We start from the raw sequence: 25539 nt of genomic DNA, 5'->3' as shown, positions 1-25539 counted from the left end.
CATAAATCATTGTGAAAATGTGAAATATTTGAAAAGTAAGAAAAAAAAAGTTTTACTTCTTTTTGTCCAGCCCTACACTTTGACTTCTATTAAAGTTCCCATCCTTTTTATCCTTTTTATCTCTTCTAGAAACTTTCTCCTTTAAGTTTTTCTATTTTGTCCTTTTCCATTTTTCCCTATCCACTGCTCCCTTTCTCCAGCTATAATCATATTCAAGTTTATGGTAGCCCTACAGATCTTTTGCTTTAGCCTTGTATCCCCTCTAGCAATTAACATATATTTATTTTTCTTTTCACAGCTAAATTCCTTTTTAAAAAAATCTCTCTAAGGATATGTCATATACTCATTTGGCAATATGGTGAAGCATATGGACCCCTTCTCAGAACAACAGTTTTAAATAGATAAAATAAAATATATTAGAACACAAAGGAAGTCATTTATGCTGGAATACTATTATCTATCTGAAATAATTATTTCTCTTATATTAATAATCAATTAGTAAATTATTTTGTTTTTGTTTTGTTTATTTGTTTTGTTTTGGTTTTGACCCTATTGACTATTATCCTTCTTCTGGAATACTGTCCCCCTTGTGTTCTATGATATTGCTCTCCTTTACTTTTTTCTTCTACAGGTATGGCCTTTAGTTCTCAAATTCTTTAATATGATCATCGTTCTCTTATACACTAATACCTACATTATAGGTATTCTCCCCTAAGCTCTATGCTACAAACTGATCTAGCTCTTATTTTCTTTTTTGATGATCTTATGAACTATCATGGATTAAAAATTATTTTTATAATGACAATGTCATATACTCAGGCACACATTTCTCTCCTAAAGCACTGTTCTTTATTTTAATTGCCTATTTTAAAGCCTTCTAAACTAATATACCATAGGTAGCTGAAACTTAACGGATCACATTTAATTCCCCCAAAATATCCTTCTTCCAAAATTTTGCATTTCTCTTGAGTGCATTTTCATTTTCTTCATAAATCTATAGCATCAATGTTATATTTGACTTTTAACTTAACATCCAATTTCCAACCCTTGCATATTGACTTAGTTGGTAAGTCATAGCAATTGTATCTCTACAATATCTTTCTTGATCTTCCCTCTTTTTTCCCATTTATATATTCAATAGCAGAATTTTGGATTCTATCACATTTCATCTCACTATTGTGAATGCCTCTTAATTTATTTCTACACTTTTATAGTCTTTTTCTCCTTCAGTCCATTTTCCACTAAGCTCCTAAAAAAAACAATATAACTCAATCATGTTACTATACCACTCAAAAATTTTCAGTTACTCTAGATTACTTCTAGGCTAAAATGCAAAATCCTTAGCCTTTATAACTTCCTTCCACCTACTTTCCCCAAATCATTTAATATTATTCCCTTCTACACATTCTGTATTTTTGACAAACTTCCCTACTGAATGTTCCTTGGACATGGCATCTCATCTACTGTTTCTTGTGTCTGCTGTCTCTGATGCTTGAAAGCGTATATTGCTTACTACTTTCTCTTAGGATCCCTAACTTCCTTCAAAGGGAAATGACAATACAAAGCTTACCTGGGTTTTGACCATATTACTCCTCTCTTCCTCTGGATATTATTTCTTATGTATATTGTATGCTCCTTTTATATATTTATCTGTGTACAGTTTATGTGTATGTTTATAATGTTTTTACAATGAGTAGCTATATGGCATAGTAGATTGAATGTCAGGCCTGAAATTAGCAAGAATCATCTTCCTGAGTTCAAATCTGACCCTAGATATTTACTAGATGAGTAGCCCTGGGCAAGTCATTTAACCCTGCCTGCCTCAGTTTTCTCATCTGTAAAATGAGAAGGATATGCCAAGCAACTTCAGTATCAGTATTTTTGGTGAGAAAACCCTAAATGGGATCACAAAGAATGGGACTCAATTGAAAAGGACTAAACAACAACAATGTTTACAAAAGAATGAAAGAGCCTTGAGAGCAGGAACTGCTTCATTACACTTCTATTCTTAGGGCTTAACATAAGTCTGGATATAATAGGCACTTAATAAATAAGATATATAGAGTTTGGGGCCTATCAAGAAATACTTAGTACAATCTTCCACAACAAGGAAGCAGTGACATATTTTTTTTTAAAGATCATTGGAATTGGACTATGGGAGTTAGAGCACATTATTAACCTTTCTATGATTCAGTTTCTTTATCTGCAAAATGGATACAAAGGCAACTTCACACAATGTTTTTGTGAAGAAGATCATTGTTAAGGAGGATGATAATAGCACCTATCTCACAGAATTGTTGTGAGAATCAAATGAAATATTTATATTTTGCACAATACCTAAAACATAGGAGGTTCTTAATAAACCCTTATTCTCTGTTTCAACAACTGCAAGAAAAAAGAGGATTGTTATTATTTCTCCTTTGTTCTGGAAGAAGACCAATGAAATTAGGAAGTCATGATGTCATGACTTGTAAATGTATTACATTTTAGTGAGGCATGGTTATGCAAGGTCACCAGCCTCATTATCTTTTCCATAGCCATCTGATCCTATTAAACATACATTAGAATTACTGGAGATGATTCTGGATGCAGTGGAATTCTGTGGGAGATATTAGGTTTTTTTAAACTAAAGTTTTATCCAGGAATCAGTTTGTCTGAAGTAATGCCCTTTCAGTGATTAAGGCTGGATAAGAAATGAAGCAAAAAATGCCTCATTTTTTGCTTCATTTCTGAGGTACTTCCCCCTCAGAATTCCTGGCCAAAGAAGAAACAATTATTATGTACTTTTTATTTGGTAGATGTGAAGAGGAAGTGAGATTGTGAGTTCAAGTCTTATAAGTTGTGAAGTACTATGCAAATATAAAGTACCTACGCATTTATATATTTAATGTAATAATAGCTAGTATAGCAATTTATTGAAAATATATTCAATAAAGTTTAATTGCTATGGGTAATAGGATTCAAACTAATAAATTGCCCATAATTTGTCCATTAAAAAATTTAAAATACATTAGATGCTTACAAAGAGAAAAAGAACATATAAAATTTAAGTTAGCTTTCAGGAACTTAACCACATAAAACAAGTAGAATTATTATTGACTTGTAAATTTATAAAAACAATACAAGGCTAAATAGACATCATTCTGATATTTATTTTATGTTTTACAATTTCATGAATTTTTCCCCCTCAGGAGGTCTTGACTAGCATATGAATAACTGTTAAAAATACCTTTATTTATCTCTATCTATATCTCTATCTATTTCTATTGGTAGATTTTTTTTTCTCCCTGGTTCTGCAAAGGAAGTTTCTTCCTTAATATGGTGTACAAGCCAAAAGGGAAAAAAACAAAAACAGAAACAAAAACAAAAACTTGTGGCACCTGATGCTGAGATGTAAAGTAATGTTATAAGTTTTGACACTACAAAAAAAAAAAAAAAAAAAACCATAAATTGTGAAATTAAAGAATAAACTCAAAATGCTTCCTACTCTAAAATCAACAATTATAAACAAATAAAGAGATCAATTTACCTGGCCATATTTTGCTGCTAAATGGAGAGGTGTCCAGTACTGATTATCCACCACATTGAGATCTGCACCATGGTCAAGGATGAGTGAAGCCACGTCCTTGTAGCCACTTGCACAAGCCATATGTAACTGTGAGTAAGAAAAACCCATATCAATCCTCCTTCTGACATCATGCCATTTTGAAGGTATATGAAATCAAATATATACATTTTAATTACTGATGTATTTTAATTTTCATTTAATTATTTAGCAGAATATTGATATCTAAGTTTAAGAACAATGGGAAGCAAAGCAGAATAATCCATGAAATTTTCATACCAATTTGCCATATCAGTAACTTGTTAGCATTTTACTTTCAAAAAAACATTTATGCCATTTTCTTATTTCCTTCTCATTTCTATCAATATCCTCACTGGCTGCTACCAGATTGTTGCATTTTAACAAACACTGTAAAGCAATAAATAGTTATAAATTAAAAATAACATCTTTAAGACTCAAATGAGATAATTATGTGTATATATACATATATACACATATAAATGTATACATATCTATAAGTATAAATTATATAATATATCTTTGTATGTGTGTGTGTATTTGTTGCTGCTATTTTTCAGTTGTTTCAGTCATATTTGACTTCCCATGACCCTATTTGGCAATGATACTGCAATAGTTTGTCATTTCTTTTTCCAGCTCAAGAAACTGAGGCAAAAATAATTGTGACTTGCTCACAATCATACAGCTAAAAAAATGTCTAGAGCTAGATTAGAGCTGAGAAAGATGAAACTTCCTGACTCTATGCTTGGTGCTCTATCCACTACAAAACTTAAATGTGATAGGTAGAGAAATAGAGAGAGAGAGAGAGAGAGAGAGAGAGAGAGAGAGAGAGAGAGAAAGGCAAACAGACAGACAGATAGAATGGATGGATGGATGGATAAAAGGGTGTAACACATATGTGTTTTATAAATGTTGATGATGAAGATGATAATGAACTTAAGAGCATGAGATATGACATTTCAATAGCATTCTTATTTATATATATACATATATATATATAACAATTTATAACAATTTTATAGTTACTACTCTTTTGACATATTTTTCTAGTTCAATTGCTTATTAAAGTGAAATATCAATCAGTTTACAAGAATGTATGAAGCACTTTGTGATAGATATAAATGAAATAAGCTTCAGATAAAAATGAGAAAAGTAGAATTGAGGGGAAAATATCTTTTCAAATTCTTGTGTAATTATCTTAACAGATTACTATTGGCATTAAATGACATACTCTATGTGAAGACATTTTGAAAACTATGAAGTTATCATTTATTCCTTTCTCTAGGATGATTTCCTCCTTATCTAAGAGCAGTGACCTAAATTAGTGTATCTAATTTAAAACACATGATTAAGCTGTGTGTGAAAGTCTGTGAGAATATGTGTTTGTGAGAGAGAAAGTGAAAGAGAGAGAGAAAGTGAAAGAAAGAGAGAGACAGACAGAGAGAGAAATTTGGACTGAAAAGAAAGAAGGGAGACTGACTGAAGGAGAGAATTACAGGGAAGGAGAGAACTTCAGGTTCCTATCATACATCTAGTCAAGGAAGAAAAAGTGTTGTTTCTGAGTTGTAATGACACCCATTCTTGATAAAGAAGCAGTAGGTTGCATATAGAAGGTAATAAAAACAGAAATGAGCAGAGGAACAAATAACCAGAGTATAAGTTACCAGGCAATCAAGATTTTTCAAACCTTTTATTTTAACTTGTGATGTTGACAGTCATTTTATTCCTTGATTCACTTAGTAGAAGATAGTTTTGATTTTTGATCCATAATACTCCTGTATTATACACGCACATATATATGTATATATGCATACACATTTATAAATATAAACATCTATCTATCTATCTATTCCACTTTAATTAACTAGGAAGATCATACTTGTTTAGGATATAACATATTCCTTAATGCCCAATGAATTATATTGTCTCCACTAAAGTCGTTTTCTCATGTAAAATTCATATCATTATTGCACTAAAAACCCTTTGGAAGGCCTTTATCATCTAGAGATGGTTTATTGAATATAATGTTTAAAAATTAGTTACCTTAGAAAAGTCTCTCACATTTTTTTCTAATGAATACCAGAAATAACTGGAGTGATTGACAGATAAATCTATACAGTCCATGCTAAAAATAGAAGTCAAAAGATAAAGATCTCTGAGGAGCATTTATTTGAGAGAGAACACACCAGTAATGGGCCCATTAAATGCACACTTCATTAGGGCAAAGTACTAATGAGGTCACGGGGCAAATTCCTAAATTAGCTAATTAGCTTCACAGATTTAAATAAAAGAAGTGGGAAAAAAAAAGACAGACAAAAAATAGTTCCATAGTGACAAATTAAACAATAATCCTTGTCAGACATCTTCTCACTTTATTTCATAAGGAACGAGGAAAGAGTGATTGACTGACTTAATACAGGCTTATCATCATTTGCTGGCAATTGAACTCAAAGTAGGTCATCTACCTATATCTCTGAAACTGGGATCTACATTCATTGACAGAAGAGGTTTCCTTGTTGGGAAGGAGTTACTTAAGCAAGTCCAACTGAAAAGAAAATAAAAAAGAAAGCCCCACATATTCAAATTTCAAGAATTTTAGCATTTTCTTTGTAAGTGTTTTATCACTGGAAAATAATGAACTAAAAGGAATTTTTTTCAACTATACTTGAATAAGAAAAACTAAAAGTCTATCTCTCTCCTCTGCTGCTAATTGTTTTTTAAACTTAGGGGAGTTGCTTTTAAATATCTTGCAGCAGTGTTCTTAACTGCCTAATGTGGAGAGGTCAAGCCCATCCAATTCTTGGTGAGTAACATGTTCTTTTCTCTAACTTATATGCAATGTCTTCATCCTTTTTGAAAATCTCTTCTTTTAAAATCTTATCCAGCCTTAAAGGCCCTCTTCAAAGATCACCTCCCTCCTTTCATGATCTTTAGATTTTATAGATTGTCCCAAAAAATCCTAGTGTAGTGTTAAGCTGTAACTGGTATTTAATCTGTTAAAGTTCTAACAATTCTCTAAGTTATTAAATCTTAAAAGTGCATTAAAATGTTTGGGACACCCTGCATATTACCCTTCTTCCTCTGAACTCCCACTGAAGTGAATTTCTCTTCAAGAATATATTCTGTTTCATTTTATAGCAATTTGTGTGCTTGTCTTATTACTCCTCAGCTAGAGTAGTAAATTCCTCAAAGGATTACGTATAATTCTCTATATTTCACAAAGTAAGTATTCTATAATAGTTGGATTAACAGAATGTAATGATATAGAAGCTAGTTCTTAAAATTCATGAACATTTCCTATCATTGTTTCAGATCCAAAATAACATTTCAAAAAGATGGTGTTTGATAGATCTCATAGCTCTGAAACATTCATTACTTCACTTTTCCAACCAGTTTCCTGTACTTTTCCTATCAGTTCTATTTGGTTTTTAAAGACTCAGGGAAAGAGGCTGTAGTCAAAACTTCAGGAGTTTCTCTGTCGGTAAGTTCAGAACTACTATAAAAACTTTTGAGGAACTGTTACCCCTAAATATTCACAACTCCAATCTGGCTATATAAAAACAGTGGGATTATCCAAAAATGAAAGAGTGAGTGAATGAATGAATGAAAGTATTTATTGATTGCTTTCTGTGTGCCAGAAATTTTGCTAAGCTCTGGGAATACAAATAAACATACAGCATAATCCCCAGACTAAAGGAATAATTTGTAACTTATGGAATAAAACAAACTATATAACATAGCAAAGTAATGAAACTGCAAATCTATTATGTACAATTTGCTATTCCTTTTAATATATAATAAAGTTATATAATTTTCTTCTCTCCCCCTCCTACTCCATTCTGTCTTAAATATGGCTACTATTATGCAATTAGGTATACACATATATATGTATGTATACATGTATACATATATATATAACCTATTATATACTGAATACCAATTTATGTACACACATCCATTTATATATACATACATATATATTTGTGTATATATATATATATAATTATTCTATTTATTAGTTCTTTCTCTAGATACAGATAGCTTATATTCTAATAGAAGAAGACAGCACATATAGGAAAAGTAGAGATAGAAAGGGTAGCATGGCTTTGAGGTGACTAGACAATGGAATGGTAGGCCTAGAACCAGGCAAGATAGGATGAAATATCTCTAATTGGAGCTCAGGATCCCAATGTTTGAAGTCAGAAATATGAGTGATGAGTCACCTTGGTGTTAGATTGTATAAATGGATAATCTTTTTTGAGTCCTAATCTTCCTCAAATTCTTCAGTATTTGGCATTGTCATTCTTTCATTTTGTTCTCTCTCACTTTTTTGTAACACTGCTTTTTCTCTCTTTTTTCTCTTCCTACATATTCTCTTTCTACTCAATCTTCTTTGCTAGATAATGATTAATATCCGGTCCCACCCTTAACTAAACATATTCCAGACTTTATCTGGATACTGTTCTTTCTATCCTCTTTTTCTTTTTTTGGAACTCATTAATTCCCATGGCATTAATTTTCATTTCTGTGCAGATAATCTACATACCTAACTCTAGTCTCTTTTCTATGCTTTATTTCCAAATTCCAAAATACCTTTTAGACATTTCAAACTAGATATGCTTCAAACATATCAAAATCAACATGTTCAGGGCAGAAATTATTATCTTTTACCCCAAACACTGTCCTTTTTCAAACTTTCCTATCTCTATAGAAGATACTAGTACTCTTCCATTTTCTCAGGTTCACTTATATAGTGAAGTTATATTCTTCATTCTCATTCTCTCTCACTTTATAAAGGTGGTCAGTTGTCATATCTTAGCATTGCTATTATATCTCTCTCATCTAATATTTTTCTCCTTACTCATATTGCTATAACCTTATTCCAAGTCCTCATCACCTCTTGTCTAGACTGTTACATTAGTTTCAATCAGTCTGCCAAAAAAAAAATTACTAACTGCCTACTACATGTCAAGTACTGTGCTGAGAACTAGTAATACAGAGAAATATAAGTGATAATCCTTACTATCAAGGAGCTCAGTTTAATGAGGAAAGACAACATGCAATATGTATAAACAAGCTATATATAGAGTAAATTTGAAATAATTGATAAAAGGAAGATAATAGAATTAAGTGGGATCAGAAATTGCTACCTATAGAAGATCAAATTTTGCATTATTCTTTTACCCTTAAATTTCTCTCCACTTCATCCTCCATGTAACTGCTTAAATGATTTTCCTTAAACAACTTGGTTCTAAACATGTCTCTTTCTAGTCAGATACCAGTGACTCCTTTACTGCCTTCAGAATAAAGCAAAAATTCCTTTTAAAAAATTAATGCCTTCAAGGGAATTTATGAAAAAAAAAATCAAATGAAGGTGGCCTAGCTGTACCAGATCTAAAATTATATTATAAAGCAGCAGTTACTAAAACCATCTGGTATTGGCTAAGAAATAGACTAGTTGATCAATGGAATAGGTTAGGTTCAAAGGACAAAACAGCCAATAACTTTAATAATATAGTGTTTGACAAACCCAAAGACACCAGTTTCTGGGATAAGAATGCATTATTTGACAAAAATTGCTGGGAAAATTGGAAATCAGTATGGCAGAAACTAGGCACTGACCCACACTTAACACCGTACACCAAGATAAGGTCAAAATGGGTTCATGATCTAGGCATAAAGAATGAGATGATAAATAAATTGGAAGAGCATAGGATAGTTTACCTGTCAGACCTGTGGAAGAGGGAGGAATTTATGACCAAAGAACAACTAGAGATCACTATTGACCACAACATAGAAAATTTTGATTATATCAAACTGAAAAGTTTTTGTACAAACAAAACAAATGCAAACAAGATTAGAAGGGAAAAAATAAACTGGGAAAACATTTTTACAATCAAAGGTTCTGATAAAGGCCTCATTTCCAAAATATATAGAGAACTGACCCTAATCTATAAGAAATCAAACCATTCTCCAATTGATAAATGGTCAAAGGATATGAACAGACAATTCTCAGACGAGGAAATTGAAACTATTTATAGACATATGAAAATATGCTCCAAATCATTATTAATCAGAGAAATGCAAATTAAGACAACTCTGAGATACCACTACACACCTGTCAGATTGGCTAGAATGACAGGGAAAGATAATGGGGAATGTTGGAGGGGATGTGGGAAAACAGGGACACTGATACACTGTTGGTGGAATTGTGAACACATCCAGCCATTCTGGAGAGCAATTTGGAACTATACTCAAAAAGTTATCAAGCTGTGCATACCCTTTGATCCAGCAGTGTTTCTACTGGGCTTATACCCCAAAGAGATACTGAAGAAAGGAAAGGGACCTGTATGTGCCAAAATGTTTGTGGCAGCCCTGTTTGTAGTGGCTAGAAGCTGGAAAATGAAAGGATGTCCATCAATTGGAGAATGGTTGAGTAAATTGTGGTATATGAACGTTATGGAATATTATTGTTCTGTAAGGAACGACCAGCAGGATGAATACAGAGAGGACTGGCGAGACTTACGTGAACTGATGCTGAGTAAAATGAGCAGAACCAGGAGATCATTATAGACCTCAACAATGATACTGTTTGAAGATGTATTCTGATGGAAGTGGACCTCTTCGATAAAGAGAGCCTTAATTGATCAAAGATGGACAGAAGCAGCTACACCCAGAGAAAGAACACTGGAAATGAATATAAACTGCTTGCATTTATGTTTTTCCTCCCGGGTTATTTATACCTTCTGAATCCAATTCTCCCTGTGCAACAAGAAAACTGTTTGGTTCTGCACACATATATTGTATCTAGGATATACTGCCACCCATTCAACATGTAAAGGACTCTTGCCATCTCGGGGAAGGGGTGGAGGGAGGGAGGGGTAAAATCGGAACAGAAATGAATGCAAGGGATAATGCTGTAAAAATTACCCTGGCATGTGTTCTATCAATAAAAAATTATTTAAAAAAAATTAATGCCTTTGTAAACTGGCTCTAATCTGTTCTTCCAGCCTTACCACACATTATTTCCCTTGCTTTATTCTATGATCCAGTCAAACTAATATTCTCTCCAGTACTCATATAACGCTCCATCTCCTATCTCTGTGTCCTTTGTGATGTACAGCAACTATATCCAAAATGTTTTCTCCCTCTAGCTTAGCTTTACAGAGTGGTTTTTCAAAATATATACCAATCATCATTTTTAATATGAAGCTTTTTTCCACTTGCTTTCATGGCATGCTGTTCTTCTCTTGCTACCTTGTATTTATTTTACATTTTCTCTATACATTTTTTATATACATGTTGACTCATTTCATCAAATGAAACATTCTGAGAGTAGCTAATATTTCATACTTTGTATTTTAGTCATAGATGATGTATCACACTACTAGATACAGAATATGTGTTTAATAAACTCTTGTTGATTGATCAAATGAGGTAAAAATCAATATTGCATGCAAGTGAATTATGAGCCACTGTTTAACACAGATCAGACATTTCCATGTCTTGTACATTTTGGCCTAAGAAAAGCCACTGCCTATCGTTAATCTGTGAAATTTTAAATTCAAATTTCATATGACTAAATTGAAAATTAAAGGAATTAGATGAGGTCTATACATTGAGACTCTAAGAATGATCTTAGAAATGATCATACTGGCCAAGCTAGCAAGCATCTTTACAGAATCTCTTTTCTAAAGAGGGTGTTATGATATTATTGAAAAGAGCACTACATTTAGTAGTACTAGATGATTCATGTTCAAACCCCAATGCTGCCACTTAACTTTGTGACTTTGGGCTTCAGTTTCCCCATCTATAAAAGTAGGACTAATATCTATCCTATAAGACAAAACATAAATATTGATGCTTTAAAAATATACTTTCTGTTTTTCCCCCACTCCCTAACTTTTCTTTTTTTAAGTTTTTTGAGAAATGTTATTTGATTGTCATAGCGTTAGTTCGTCTTCCTCAAAGTTAGTACTGATTCAATTCCACTATTATAGATTCTACCAAATATAAAACATGTTTAAAAACAAAGAACTGCATCTTAATATGCTACAGTCAAGTGTAACTTTGGGGACTGAGTCAGATTTTATGGACTTCTCATTCACATGAAAATGTTTAATGTGATCCAATAGACTAAGAGATGTTACATTGTTAACATTCTAAACAAATTGAAATTAGGTAACTGCAGACTGTTATTGTGGTAGATTTATCTCTTGTGCATTTGTCTTATCAAATTAAGGAATCTCAACAATTTTCAACTTTATATCACATTATAAATTATGATAGAAATCATTCAGTAGACACCACTGGTATTTTTTAACATTCTCTTTAAAAAAAAGTGAATGACTACAAAATATCCGCTGATCCTTACATAGAATAAGAAGCAGTGCAATGATGGTAAGCATTACAATAAATAGACTTACCAGTGCTAAAATTAAAATTAAAGTGAACTGCTCTTTTATAAATGCAATGATCTTTAAGTGGAGAAAACTGTTTCTTCCCCTCTACCTCCTCAGCCATCAATTCTTTGTAACTATTATTGTAAAGAATACTCAAAATGATATGCAATGTGTTAGATATTACTCTATAACTATCAGCAACATTTATGTTGTCTGTTCGATGGAAAACTGGTCACAAAGAATACAAAAATTCAACAAAGTTAGAAAATTGATGCAATTATTTTTCTTTTCCAATGCCTCCTTTAAAAATAGGTTACTTTTCCACTAAAGAATTGCAAAATATTCTGCTCTAGAAAAAAATAATAAAGCTATTTAAAAAAATGTTTACTCTATATGTATATGAGTTGAAAAGAAAATGTCATAAATGATAAAATCTCTTCTTCCTAGTTTGATAATAGTATTAACTCAGCAATAACAGCTCCCATTTGCATACTGCTTGAAAATGTACAAAGAACTTTCTTAGGTATCTAACCAAGTAACTAGCTATGTATGTGGAGTACCTAAATGGTACATTGAATAGAATGCTGGACCTGGAGTCAGATTCATCTTCCTGAGTTCAAATATGGCTTCAAACACTTACTAGCCTCAGTTTCTCGTCTATAAAATGAGCTGGAGAAGGAAATGGCAAAACTTTCCAGTGTCTTTGCCAAGAAAACCTCTAATGAGTTCAACAAAAATAAAATATTACTGAACAAAACCATGTATTGCTTACCATGTTGATCTTCCTCCAAGACTAATTTAAATTCAATTCCTGAGAATATGAGATCAGTGTAAGAGGAGATCTAATATATGAATCTCTATATAAATAACTTCCATGAATAACTCCCTATATGAATGATGTGTCCTCCTACAAAAGATTAGCGTTAATAGACTCATTCCAAATGTAGAAGAAATAGTGCTGGAATTATGGACAACCCCAGTTGTAGTTCCTTGGGGAAATCTTCACTTTCCACTAATCCCTTTGATTGTTTCTTTAATCTCTTTGCCTTATTATCTCTCTGAGATCTTGTGGCAGATTTTATTCACTTCCCAATCAATGTATCTTCATAGAATCTCAGGATTGTAAGGAATTCTAGATATTATCTAATCAAACCAGTATCTCAAGTGAATCTCTAAATATCTAAATAAATTTCTCCTTTTCCACTGTTTTCTTGCTGTTTCCAAATATGCCCATATCTCCTGTCTTAAATGTATCTTTCTTAATTCTTCTAACCATTTTTTTGCTCCCTTTAATTATGACACTACTTGAGAAAATTGTCTATACCTTAACTCTCCAAATTTTGGCATTACAACTCAACTGTTTTCTCCTCCAATCTGCAGCCCCAGCCCTCAATTCTTCCATTTGTGAGTTGTTTTTAGAACCCGTGTTTTGAGGAAAGGCCCAGACTAGCCATCCTTCCTTCCCAGGACCTTTCCAAAACAGCCTCCATTGCTGATTTTCAGAATCCTTGTATGTTCTCTCTTGTTCCATCAGAATGTAACTTCCTTGAGGGCAGGGATTCCATTTATTTTTGTTTTGTATTCCCAGTGCTTATTATAGTCCTTGGCATGAATTAAGTGATTAATAAATGCTTGTTGTTGATTATATCGAAACACTCTAGTTTCACACTATTTCTTTAACCACTTTTATTTTATTGAAATTACTTTCTCAAATGGGGGCAATAGTTTTTTTGTTTTTTGTTTGTTTTTTTTTTTTTTAATCATAAAAGCCAATGGCTTTTTCAGTAAATTTATTCAATGATTTTTGGCAGCTTGTAATAATATGAAGAGTGTGTGGGAGCCAGTTTAAATTTTATTTGAAGAATTGATTGTTAAATTGTTGAATTTTCAGCATAAAGATACATACTTCAGAAACTGGGAAATGCTACAAATCAGAACTTGAGTTACCTTATTTAAAATTTTCTAGACTTAAGAAATTCATGGGGAAAATGTTAATAATGTTAATAATGAAGATTAAACTTAAAAATCTCATATCCCTTTATCCAGCTTGTTCCCCAATCCCCAAATCATTATTAAGCATTACCATCATTTTAGTCAATTCCCCACTATTGGCTATCTTCTTTGGCTTCTGAATGATGTATGTATGTATGATATATGACGTCATTGGTCTCTTTCTCCTTCTCTAATTGTTCCTTTGCTGCTGCATTTTTTTTTTTTTACTGTCTCCCTCTCTTCTCCTTGACTCATTAGGGTGGCTTTTACTCCCAGGGTTCTGCCTATATATTCTTTCTTAAGGTTATTTTCCTTGGCAACCTGGTTTACTCTGATGATTTTAATTGCTCCTCCAAATTATTTGATTCCCAAATCTATAGTTCCAGGTATGCATCTTCTAAGACTTATAACATATATTTGTCTGTATGTATGCATTTCTATCTGGATCTTATTTGTTCAAAAGTAAGCTTTAAATTCCTTCCTTAAATTTACATATTCAGAATATGTCACCCTTTCTGCCTCTGGCACAAGCATTTACTAGGAGTATCATATTTGGAGATCTGAACTTAACTTTTAATTTCCCAATAATATATGCAATAGTTAAATAAGTCTATAAATTCCATCTCTTGCATTCAAACTCTTTCTACATTTTTACTGTTACCCCTCTAGTCATAGTCTTTATAACTACTTGCCTGATTTATTGCTATTGCCTCTCAACTGGTCTTCAGGTCTTTGCCTCTCTCTTTAATTCAAACTATGTTTCATTTTGCTGCCAGATTGACCTTTCTTTCTTTCTTTCTTTCTTTCTTTTTTTTTTTTTTAATAATAACTTTTTATTGACAGAACCCATGCCAGGGTAATTTTTTACAACATTATCCCTTGCACTCACTTCTGTTCCGATTTTTCCCCTCCTTCCCTCCACCCCTTCCCCTAGATGGCAAGCAGTCCTATATGTGTTAAATATATTGCAGTATATCCTAGATACAATATATGAATGCAGAACTGAACAGTTCTCTTGTTGCACAGGAAGAATTGGATTCACAAGGTAAAAATAACCCAAGAAGAAAAACAAAAATGCAAATAGTTTACATTCATTTTCCAGTGTTTTCTTTGGATGTAGCTGCTTCTGTCCATCATTTATCAATTGAAACTGAGTTAGGTCTCTTTGTCAAAGAAATCCACTTCCCTCAGAATACATCTTCATACAGTATTGTTGTTGAAGTACATAATGATCTCCTGGTTCTGCTCATTTCACTTAGCATCAATTCATGTAAGTCTCTCCAAGCCTATCTGTATTCATCCTGTTGGTCATTTCTTATAGAACAATAATATTCCATAACATTCATATACCACAATTTACCCAACCATTCTCCAATTGATGGGCATCCATTCAATTTCCAGTTTCTAGCCACTACAAACAGGGCTGCCACAAACATTTTGGCACACACAGGTCCCTTTCCCTTCTTTAGTATTTCTTTGGGATATAAGCCCAGAAGTAACACTGCTGGATCAAAGGGTATGCATAGTTTGATAACTTTTTGGGCATAATTCCAAATTGCTCTCCAGAATGGTTGGATTTGTTCACAACTCCACCAACAATGCATCAGTGTCCCAGTTTTCCCCAATCCCCTCTACCATTCATCATTATTTTTTCCTGTCATCTTAGCCAATCTGACAGGAGTGTAGTGGTATCTCAGAGTTGTCTTAATTTGCATTTCTCTGATCAATAGTGATTTGGAACACTCTTTCATATGAATGGTAATAGTTTCAATTTCATCATCTGAAAATTGTCTGTTCATATCCTTTGACCATTTATCAATTGGAGAATGGCTTGATTTCTTATCAATTAGAGTCAATTCTCTATATATTTTGGAAATGAGGCCTTTATCAAAACCTTTAACTGTGAAGATGTTTTCCCAGTTTGTTGCTTCCCTTCTAACCTTGCTTGCATTAGTTTTGTTTGTACAAAGGCTTTTTAATTTGATGTAATCTAAATTTTCTATTTTGTGCTCAATAATGGTCTCTAGTTCATCTTTGGTCACAAATTTCTTCCTCCTCCACAAGTCTGAGAGGTAAACTATCTTATGTTCCTCTAGTTTATTTATAATCTCATTCTTTATGCCTAGATCATGGACCCATTTTGATCTTATCTTGGTATACGGTGTTTAGTGTGGGTCCATGTCTAATTTCTGCCATACTAATTTCCAGTTATCCCAGCAGTTTTTATCAAATAATGAATTCTTATCCCAAAAGTTAGGATCTTTGGGTTTGTCAAACACTAGATTGCTATAGTTGACTATTCTGTCTTGTGAACCTAATCTATTCCACTGATCTACTAATCTATTTCTTAGCCAATACCAAATGGTTTTGGTGACTGCTGCTTTATAATATAGTTTTAGATCAGATACAGTTAGGACCCCTTCATTTGATTTTTTTTTTCATTAATTCCTTTGAGATTCTTGACCTTTTATTGTTCCATATGAATTTTGTTGTTATTTTTTCTAGATCATTAGAATATTTTTCTTGGAAGTCTGATTGGTATAGCACTAAATAAATAGATTAGTTTAGGGAGTATTGTCATCTTTATTATATTCACTTGGCCTATCCAAGAGCACTTAATATTTTTCCAATTATTTAAGTCTGACTTTATTTGTGTGGAAATTTTTTGTCATTTTGCTCATATAATTCCTGACTTTCCTTTGGTAGACAGATTCCCAAATATTTTATGCTATTGACAGTTATTTTGAATGGAATTTCTCTTTGTATCTCTTGCTGTTGGATTTTGTTGGTGATATATAAAAATGCTGAGGATTTATGGGGATTTATTTTATATCTTGCTACTTTGCTAAAGTTATGAATTATTTCTAATAGTTTTTTAGTAGAATCTCTGGGGTTCTTTAGGTATACCATCAGATTGACCTTTGTTACAGATAAATCTGTTCATATTACTTCTCTCTCCAAAAATTGATAGTGGATCCTTATTGTCTACTCAGTAAAAAGCTGAAGATTTCTTTCTAAAATTCAAAGATTCCAGGCATATTAGCACCAACCTACCTTTTCAAAATTAGCAAGCATTATTCAACAGTATATTTTTCACATGTTAAACTAGACTGCCCTCTGATTCCTGAAAGCATGCTTCATCTCAGTAACTTAGTTCTTTTTGTTCTCCAGGCCTAGAATGCTTCCTTTTCTCCTAAACACAGAATCACAGAATTGTAAGAGACCTCAGAAGCCATTTAACCCAACTTGTACCTTAAATTGTATTCAATAAAATCACTATCAAGTGGTCATTCAGCCTCCACTGGAATAACTCTTAAGATGGTTACACTTTCTACCTCCAAAATCATCTATTTCCATTCTTGAACAGCTTAATTATTAAATTTTTTCTCTTATTGAGTAAAAATGTGTATATCTAAGATTTTCACCTTTTACTCATAGTTTTGTCTTCTTGAGTAAAGTAGAATGGCCTAACATCTTTTCCACATGACAGATTTTCAAATAAGATATATTTTCAAGGATAACGATTACCTCAACTGATCCTTGGCATAATGTCTAATTTTGTTTCCATCTTAATGAATACTTGTTCTTACTACTCAATGACTTTCATAGAAAGTCCAGAAATAAACACAGTATTTCAAATGTACTCTGATCAAAATAGAGTATGGTAAAATTATCTTTTCATTCACTTGCCATAATGTATACTAGATAGAAATATCTTTTTTTTTTCCTGCCATGTCACTATGTTGATACATATACCATTTATAGACCATTAAAACTTCCAGATAGTTTGTTTATAAGAACAGTTTTCTAAACATGTTTTCATCATGTTGCATTTATGTAGTTGATTTTTTAAAGCAAATTTTATATTAGTTTTGTTACAACCAGGTCTTTCCTACAATCTTTTGTGTGTGTGTGTGTGTGTGTGTGTGTGTGTGTGTGTGTTTTGGCATCATTTACTTTGTCACATAACTTCTTAGTTATCTCACTAATTTTATGTCATCTACAACATAACCTTTTTTTCAGTCTTTTATATAAATGTTAAATGATTTAGGGTTAATTACATATCCTAATGACAATTTTTCTTTCTTTCTTTTTTTCTTTCTTTCTTTATTTTTTTCTTTTCTTTCTTTCTTTCTTTTTTTCTTTCTTTCACTGAGGCAATTGGGGTTAAGTGATTTGCCCAGGGTCACACAGCTAGGTAGTACTAAGGCCAGATTTGAACTCAGGTCCTCCTGACTTCAGGGCTGGTGCTCTATCCACTGTGCCATCTAGCTGCACCATGGCTTAATTTTCTAGATTTCCCTCCAAGTTAATATATATATTAGTCTTTATTATGTGTCTATCAACTCTCTGCATTCATGTGAGTCTTACTAATTTTTCATATGAGGAAACATGGATTTTTAGCAGTGACTTGGATAAAGTCATATAAAATATTTCATCAAATTTCCAGATAATTCAAAGTTAGGTGACAAAAGCTAACATGAGGTTATGATCAGGTTACAAATGAACCTAATATGATAAAATCCAGTAAGAACAAATTAAAGTCTTGCACATCACAGAATCACTGTCATATATATATATATATATATATATATATATATATATATATATATACACACATATATGTGTGTGTGTGTGTGTGTGTGTGTGTGTGTGTGTGAGCTGGGAAATACAGAGGGAAAGAAGTTATGATCATTATCTAGAACTTTCAGTTGACTGAAAACTTAATATGAGTCAGTAGCTAGAAAACCTTATGGGAAAAAAGGGAGAGAAATTTCAAGAAGTGAAATGATAGTCTCATGACCACCATCAGGATCAGATCTCATCTGTTTAATTCTTACCACCACATATTAAGAAAGATATTGAGAAATTAGATGGTGTCCAGCAGTGGACACCACTTGAGTTCATGTCATATGAGACTCACTTGAACCATTTGAACATATTGGTCTGGAGAAGAAAATAATAGGGGGTGGGGAAGGAGAAGATCATTATAGCCATGTTCAAGAAATTAAAGGGTTATCATGTGGGGAAAAAATTAGACTTGTTCTGTTTGGTCCCAAAAGTTAAAATCAAGAATAATGACATAAAAATGCAAAGAAACAAATTTAGGCTTGACTTTTGGGGGAAGGGGAAGGAAGGGGAAGGGGAACAAAATACTCCTCCCAACAACTTGACCATTAGAAACTGTCCAAAAATGGAATGGGCTGCCTCAAGACAAGAATTGCTTCCCTTCTATGGAGGTATTTGGGCAAAAGCTGGAGGACAACTTAGTGGATATGTCATAATAGAGATTCTTCTAATGTATGGGCTATAATCAATGACTCCTGAGTTTTTTCTCAACTTTATAATTTTGTAATTAATTCTCATGTAAAATGATTTATGACTATAAGTCATTCTGATTTATATAGTATAAATTAAAGATATTTTCTAATGGTAAAGAGTCTTTAGATATTTGTAGGTCTAAAATTATAGGCTGTTAGTAGTGGAAGGTATTAAAAATTACCTTGCTAAAATGTTCTTCCCCTTCATTCTCAACAAGGACTAATGATACCACAGATTAACTTGAATGCAAATTAGACTTGGATGAGGCAGAGTGAGCAAAGTCATCAACCTCTTTCTCCTTCACAGTCACTGAATCCCCTAAGGGACAGACAAAATTCAAGATAACTGGCAATAATCAGGAATACACTGGGTTATTTTGTTGTGCCACAGTCCTCTTTTGATATCCTGACCTAATTTCCCTAATTGTCCTATTTAGTTACTCTGCCTCAGGTTATAACCTTTCCCTCTTAATGTTTGATGAGATAAAGGTCTACTTCCATTGCTCTGCCCCCAAACCCCAGGCTATAATCATTCCCTCTTATATGGTTGATGAGATAAAGGTTTTATATCTATAGGTTGTAATCATTCGTTCTTAATGTTCGACAGGATAAGGGTTTATCCATTTTAGATGTTATTAGAATATCAGGAACCTCTCCAGTACCTCCCTCCATTGTGTCATCCTAGGTGCCTCCCCCCATTAGATTATCCCCATCCAAGTACCTCTCCCATTATGTCATTGTTCTTTTTATCCTATAAAATAGTCTTGTTGTCTAAAGCTCAATGCTGGATTCTTTGAGATGATAGTCTTGTCCAGCCCTGGGACCAAGATTCATTTGGTCCCAGTATATCTCTCCATTTAATAAACTATTAAATTGGTCTCTAATCTCTGTCTTGCCCAGTTTCTCTGGCATTACACATAATCTCAAACTCTGGGGGTTATTAGGATTAAATTTCCCTAATCTCTATTCTACATTTTTCTTAAAATCATGAAGCATAATCTATCTTCTATATATGTTTAATATAGCCAGAGAATATTTGGGGATAGAATGTCTTTGTTTTTGCAAGATGTCTGATTAAGAATCTATCTTCTTAACCTTGTAAGAAAGGGAAGGATGTCAAGAATATATTTGAATTTCAAGTCCCAAGTCTTGGTCTCTTTGGTTCCAACCTTTAAAGAAAATCTTTGATCTAATACCTAATAAGTATCATGTAAATATGTACATAATTATCATATTATTATATAACTATTATATGTACAATATATTATACACATATGTTTTATGTATAAAACTCAAATTTTATTTTGGAGGAAATAATAAAATAAACATAACAAAAATCCAGGGAATCAAACTAAGATTCCATCTAGTTCAATACTCTCATTTTACAAATAACATAAAATCATAAGACAGTTCAGGTAGTAAATCATTGACAATTCATTTCTACCATGCTATAGCTTTGTGTAACTCAAATGTTATTCAGTTCTAACTTTAAATCACTTCTAATTCTGAATTTTGAAATATGTTCAATTTGATAAATTCAATATAATCAGTCCCTGCCACACTGTCTCTTTGTTTTATAATTCTGTTGTGTACTTCTAAGTCTCACCTTTTACCAGTAACCATTGATGAAAAAGAGAGGGATAATGGGGATATAACATTATCTAGCCATATATGCCTCAATATTGTACTAATACCTTGAAAAAGTATAACATGAAAAGCACTTCCTAATATCCTGACTGTCCAAGTAGGCACCAAAAGTCCTACACCACAGTGTCTAAAGGAAAACTGTAAGAAATCTTACTAGACATTTTATAATATGGAATTACACCTGACTCTACACCATGTTTGGGAGAGACATTATATTCTCTTCTATAATTTTGTGAAGTTCCTTGGAGACTCTATAACAAAGGCCATACATCACATTGGATTATAATCTGTTGAATGAATAAGTCAATCTTTATAGTTCTACTACAAAGTATATGAAGTCAGAAAGTATCATGTCTTAGAAATCTAAAAACTACAAACCACTAAAAGCCATGACTCAAGACATTTCCCTAAAAAAAGTGAAGTCACTATTAAATGATTTAATAAACAAATGGAACAATATTTATTAAGCTCTTATTGTACACCAAGTACTTTACTTTGTAAGTAGTAGTCATAAAAATAGAAAACCAAGAAAATTCTGGCTCTCAAATAGCTCACTTTCCACTAGGGGGAGACAACATATATAGGAAGTTTCAAAAGATTTAATAAGCAAATGGAACAATATTTATTAAGCCCTTATTGTACACCAAGTATTTTACATAGTAAGTAGTAGGGATAAAACCCTACTAGAAAACCAAGAAAATTCTGGCTCTCAAATAGCTCACTTTCCACTAGGGGGAGACAACACATATAGGAAGTTTCAATGGCAAGCCCCAAAATGAGATCCCAATTTCTTATCATTTACACTATACTATTCTGAAAGGAATTCTTCTGTTAAATAATATGGCACTTTAGAGTATAATCTCTTTTAAGATAAACAAGGGAAATATTTCTTACTATGCACAAAATTGGACATAAAATTTTATGCTATAACATTCAATAAAAACTGAGTATTGATTTCCCACTGCTTCTCAGCTTACTGAACCAGGAACAGAGAAAAATTGTAAATGCTGAAAGAAATTTAAAACTTTGAAAACAAACGATCAGTCATTGACATAAGGGGCTGGCTTGAATAAGAATGAAATATTCTGAAGTATTTACAAGTCAAAATCAAAAGAATAAAACCGACAATCAACATTTGTTTTCCCATGAGCTATATTCCTGGCATTGACCCTACAAATATCATACTATTCAGAACAGAAAAAGCTTTAATATTATTAACTAACATAATTTATTAATTCTTTGGTAATCATTTTGCACAGGTCTGATCATACCACACTCCTAAGCAAAAACTTTCAATAGCTTCTTTTTACTGTAGGATAAAAATCAAACTTACTTCACTGACACTTTAGGCCCACTGTAAACCCAACCTAATTATATATTTTTATTTCACCCTGCTTTTCACATATTCATATTCTAACTAACTATATTTATATAAGCTTTTCCATGATCTTGTCTTGCATTATTCCAGTTCCATGTACTATATAGTCCATCTCAACCAGGAATACTTTTTCTCATGTTGAAATTTTTCTTAGTTTAAGATCCAATGCAGATACTACTTTTCCAATGAAGCATATTCTGTAGTTTTTCATTGTGAAATTTTTCTTTACCATTTCTACTTTTTATAATAGTTTCTCTAAACTTCTCCTTTGATTCTCTATTATTATATCTTGTAAGATTCTAAAATGTTTGCTTATCTTATACATTTTATTAGCCATGCGTTTCTTGAAGAGAGAGACTATATTTTTGACAGTGCCTAACCAAGTGTTGGGTGTACTACATATCTGATTAATAACTGTTAAATTCAATTGTTCTTAAATATACCTGAGTGAAATATTTCAACTTACAAGGGTAACACCTTCATCATTTTTCTCATTTACATTTCCTCCTGATGATAAGAGTTGTTTTATATCATTCAACATACTCATTGGTCTCTGAAGTTTTATCTGCCGAAGTGAAGTCAGATCCACCCCTGTTTAAAAGAAAATGAGAGAAAAGGGGGAAAAAAAGATCTTTCAAACTCCAGGGAAAAAAAATAAACTTCTCAGACCACTAGTTACCAAAAAAATATGTATATTTAGGCATAAATTAAATAGCTACTGCTTTCTACCATTTCTACTATTGTCATAGTTACTCTCTTTGACTATAGCTATTCAAAATATTGTTAAATGTGTTAAAGTTCCCCAAGTAGACTGTCATCTTTGTAGTCTTTTTCAACACTTAGTACATTGTTATATATAGTAGGCTTAAAAAATACTCGTTGATTTTATTTTATATTTATTAGGTAAGATAATTCATGAATAGTCGTCCTTAAAAAGAAGAGGACCTGTGTTCAATTTCTACCTCTTACAGGTTGTGTAACACTGCATAGATGCCCAGTGTTTTAGTGAATCAGACAATTCTCTAAGACTATAAACTTTTGAACTGCATTTTTGGGAGAGTTTTCTCACCCAGGAGAAGCCTATAGGTCCTATACTTTCTTTCTCTCTCTCTCTTTCTCTGACCCTCTGTCTCTCTCTCTTTCTCTCTCTGTCTCTCTGTCTCTCTCTGTCTCTCTCTCTCTCTCTCTCTCTTTGTACCTCTTTCTCTATATATCTCTTTGTTGCTCTGTCTCTCTCTCTCTCCATCTCTCTGTATCTGTCTGTGTGTCTCTCTAAATATACATACACACATATGTTCTATATCTATATGTGTTCCTATTTTAAATTGATAGTAAAAATTGAATAACAAAATAATTTCATTAAAACACCTATATAGAACATAGTATAAAGTTACAATATCTGTTCCTACAAGCTTATAAAAGATAATGTTTATCAAAGACATAAATAAACTATTAAAATCCCATTCTTGTTTAGAATATATACAACTACATAGTGAACATGCAGGATGCAAGAGAGAATGACAGAAAAATCATTCATCAAATTTACATATAAAGGAAAAGCTCTATTCAAGTAATCATGAGAAGCTTTTATTTAAAAAAAAAAAAGATGTATATACCACACTGAAGGTATTCTAAACTCTTTTTCTTTTAGCAATAGAGAGAAAGGAAGTGATGAAACAATAAAATGCATGCATGGGTATTTGAATTTCACTTTTTGGATATAGTCTCTTTTATTTTTTATTTTTTTAAAATAACTTTTTATTGATAAAACCCATGCCAGGGTAATTTTTTACAGCATTATCCCTTGCATTCACTTCTGTTCCAATTTTTTCCCTCTCTCCCTCCACCCCCTCCCCCAGATGGCAAGCAGTCCTTTACATGTTGAATAGATTACAGTATATCCTAGATACAATATATGTGTGCAGAACCGAACAGTTTTCTTGTTGCACAGGGAGAACTGAATTCAGAAGGTATAAATAACCCGAGAAGAAAAACAAAAATGCAAGCAGTTTATATTCATTTCCCAGTGTTCTTTCTTTGGGTATAGCTGCTTCTGTCCATCTTTGATCAATTGAAACTGAATTAGCTCTCTTTATTGAAGAGATCCACGTCCATCAGAATACATCCTCAAACACTATAATGATCTCCTGGTTCTGCTCATTTCACTTAGCATCAATTCATGTAAGTCTCGCCAGTCTTCTCTGTATTCATCCCGCTGGTCATTCCTTACAGAACAGTAATATTCCATAATGTTCATATACCACAATTTACTCAACCATTCTCCAATTGATGGGCATCCATTCATTTTCCAGCTTATAGCCACTACAAACAGGGCCGCCGCAAACATTTTGGCACATACAGGTCCCTTTCCCTTCTTTAGTATTTCTTTGGGGTATAAGCCTAGTAGAAATACTGCTGGATCAAAGGGTGTGCACAGTTTGATAACTTTTTGAGCATAGTTCCAAATTGCTCTCCAGAATGGCTGGATGTGTTCACAATTCCACCAACAATGTATCAGTGTCCCTGTTTTCCCACATCCCCTCCAACATTCCCCATTATCTTTCCCTGTCATTCTAGCCAATCTGACAGGTGTGTAGTGGTATCTCAGAGTTGTCTTAATTTGCATTTCTCTGATTAATAATGATTTGGAGCATATTTTCATATGTCTATAAATAGTTTCAATTTCTTCATCTGAGAATTGTCTGTTCATATCCTTTGACCATTTATCAATTGGAGAATGGTTTAATTTTTTATAAATTAGAGTCAATTCTCTATATATTTTGGAAATGAGGTCTTTATCAGAACCTTTGATTGTAAAAATGTTTTCCCAGTTTATTGTTTCCCTTCTAATCTTGTCTGCATTAGTTTTGTTTGTACAAAAACTTTTCAATTTGATATAATCAAAATTTTCTATTTTGTGGTCAATAGTGATCTCTAGTTTTTCTTTGATCATAAATTCCTCCCTCTTCCACAGGTCTAAGAGGTAAACTATCCTATGCTCTTCCAATTTATTTATAATCTCATTCTTTGTGCCTAGATCATGAACCCATTTTGACCTTATCTTGGTGTATGGTGTTAAGTGTGGTTCAATGCCTAGTTTCTGCCATACTAATTTCCAATTTTCCCAGCAATTTTTGTCAAATAATGCATTCTTATCCCAGAAAATGGGGTCTTTGGGTTTGTCAAACACTATATTATTAAAATAATTGGTTGTTT

The 25539-nt window shown here is 32.5% G+C and overlaps 1 protein-coding gene across 1 annotated transcript in view; it reads right to left on the bottom strand.

Annotated features, from left to right (window-relative positions):
• MYO16 (myosin XVI) overlaps positions 1 to 25539 on the bottom strand; it is a 722870-nt gene that overhangs the window by 514647 nt on the left and 182684 nt on the right. Inside the window, exons 6-7 of the mRNA XM_051984178.1 lie at positions 22790 to 22914; positions 3530 to 3655 (exon numbers count right to left, since the gene is read on the bottom strand). Coding sequence (XP_051840138.1) covers positions 3530 to 3655; positions 22790 to 22914 — 251 coding nt within the window. The remainder of the gene's footprint in view (positions 1 to 3529; positions 3656 to 22789; positions 22915 to 25539) is intronic.

This window comes from Antechinus flavipes, chromosome 3 (genome assembly GCF_016432865.1).
Source record: "Antechinus flavipes isolate AdamAnt ecotype Samford, QLD, Australia chromosome 3, AdamAnt_v2, whole genome shotgun sequence".
Classification (NCBI taxonomy): Eukaryota; Metazoa; Chordata; class Mammalia; order Dasyuromorphia; family Dasyuridae; genus Antechinus; species Antechinus flavipes.
Note: the sequence above shows the minus strand (reverse complement) of the source record. Positions and strands in the feature narration are given on the sequence as shown.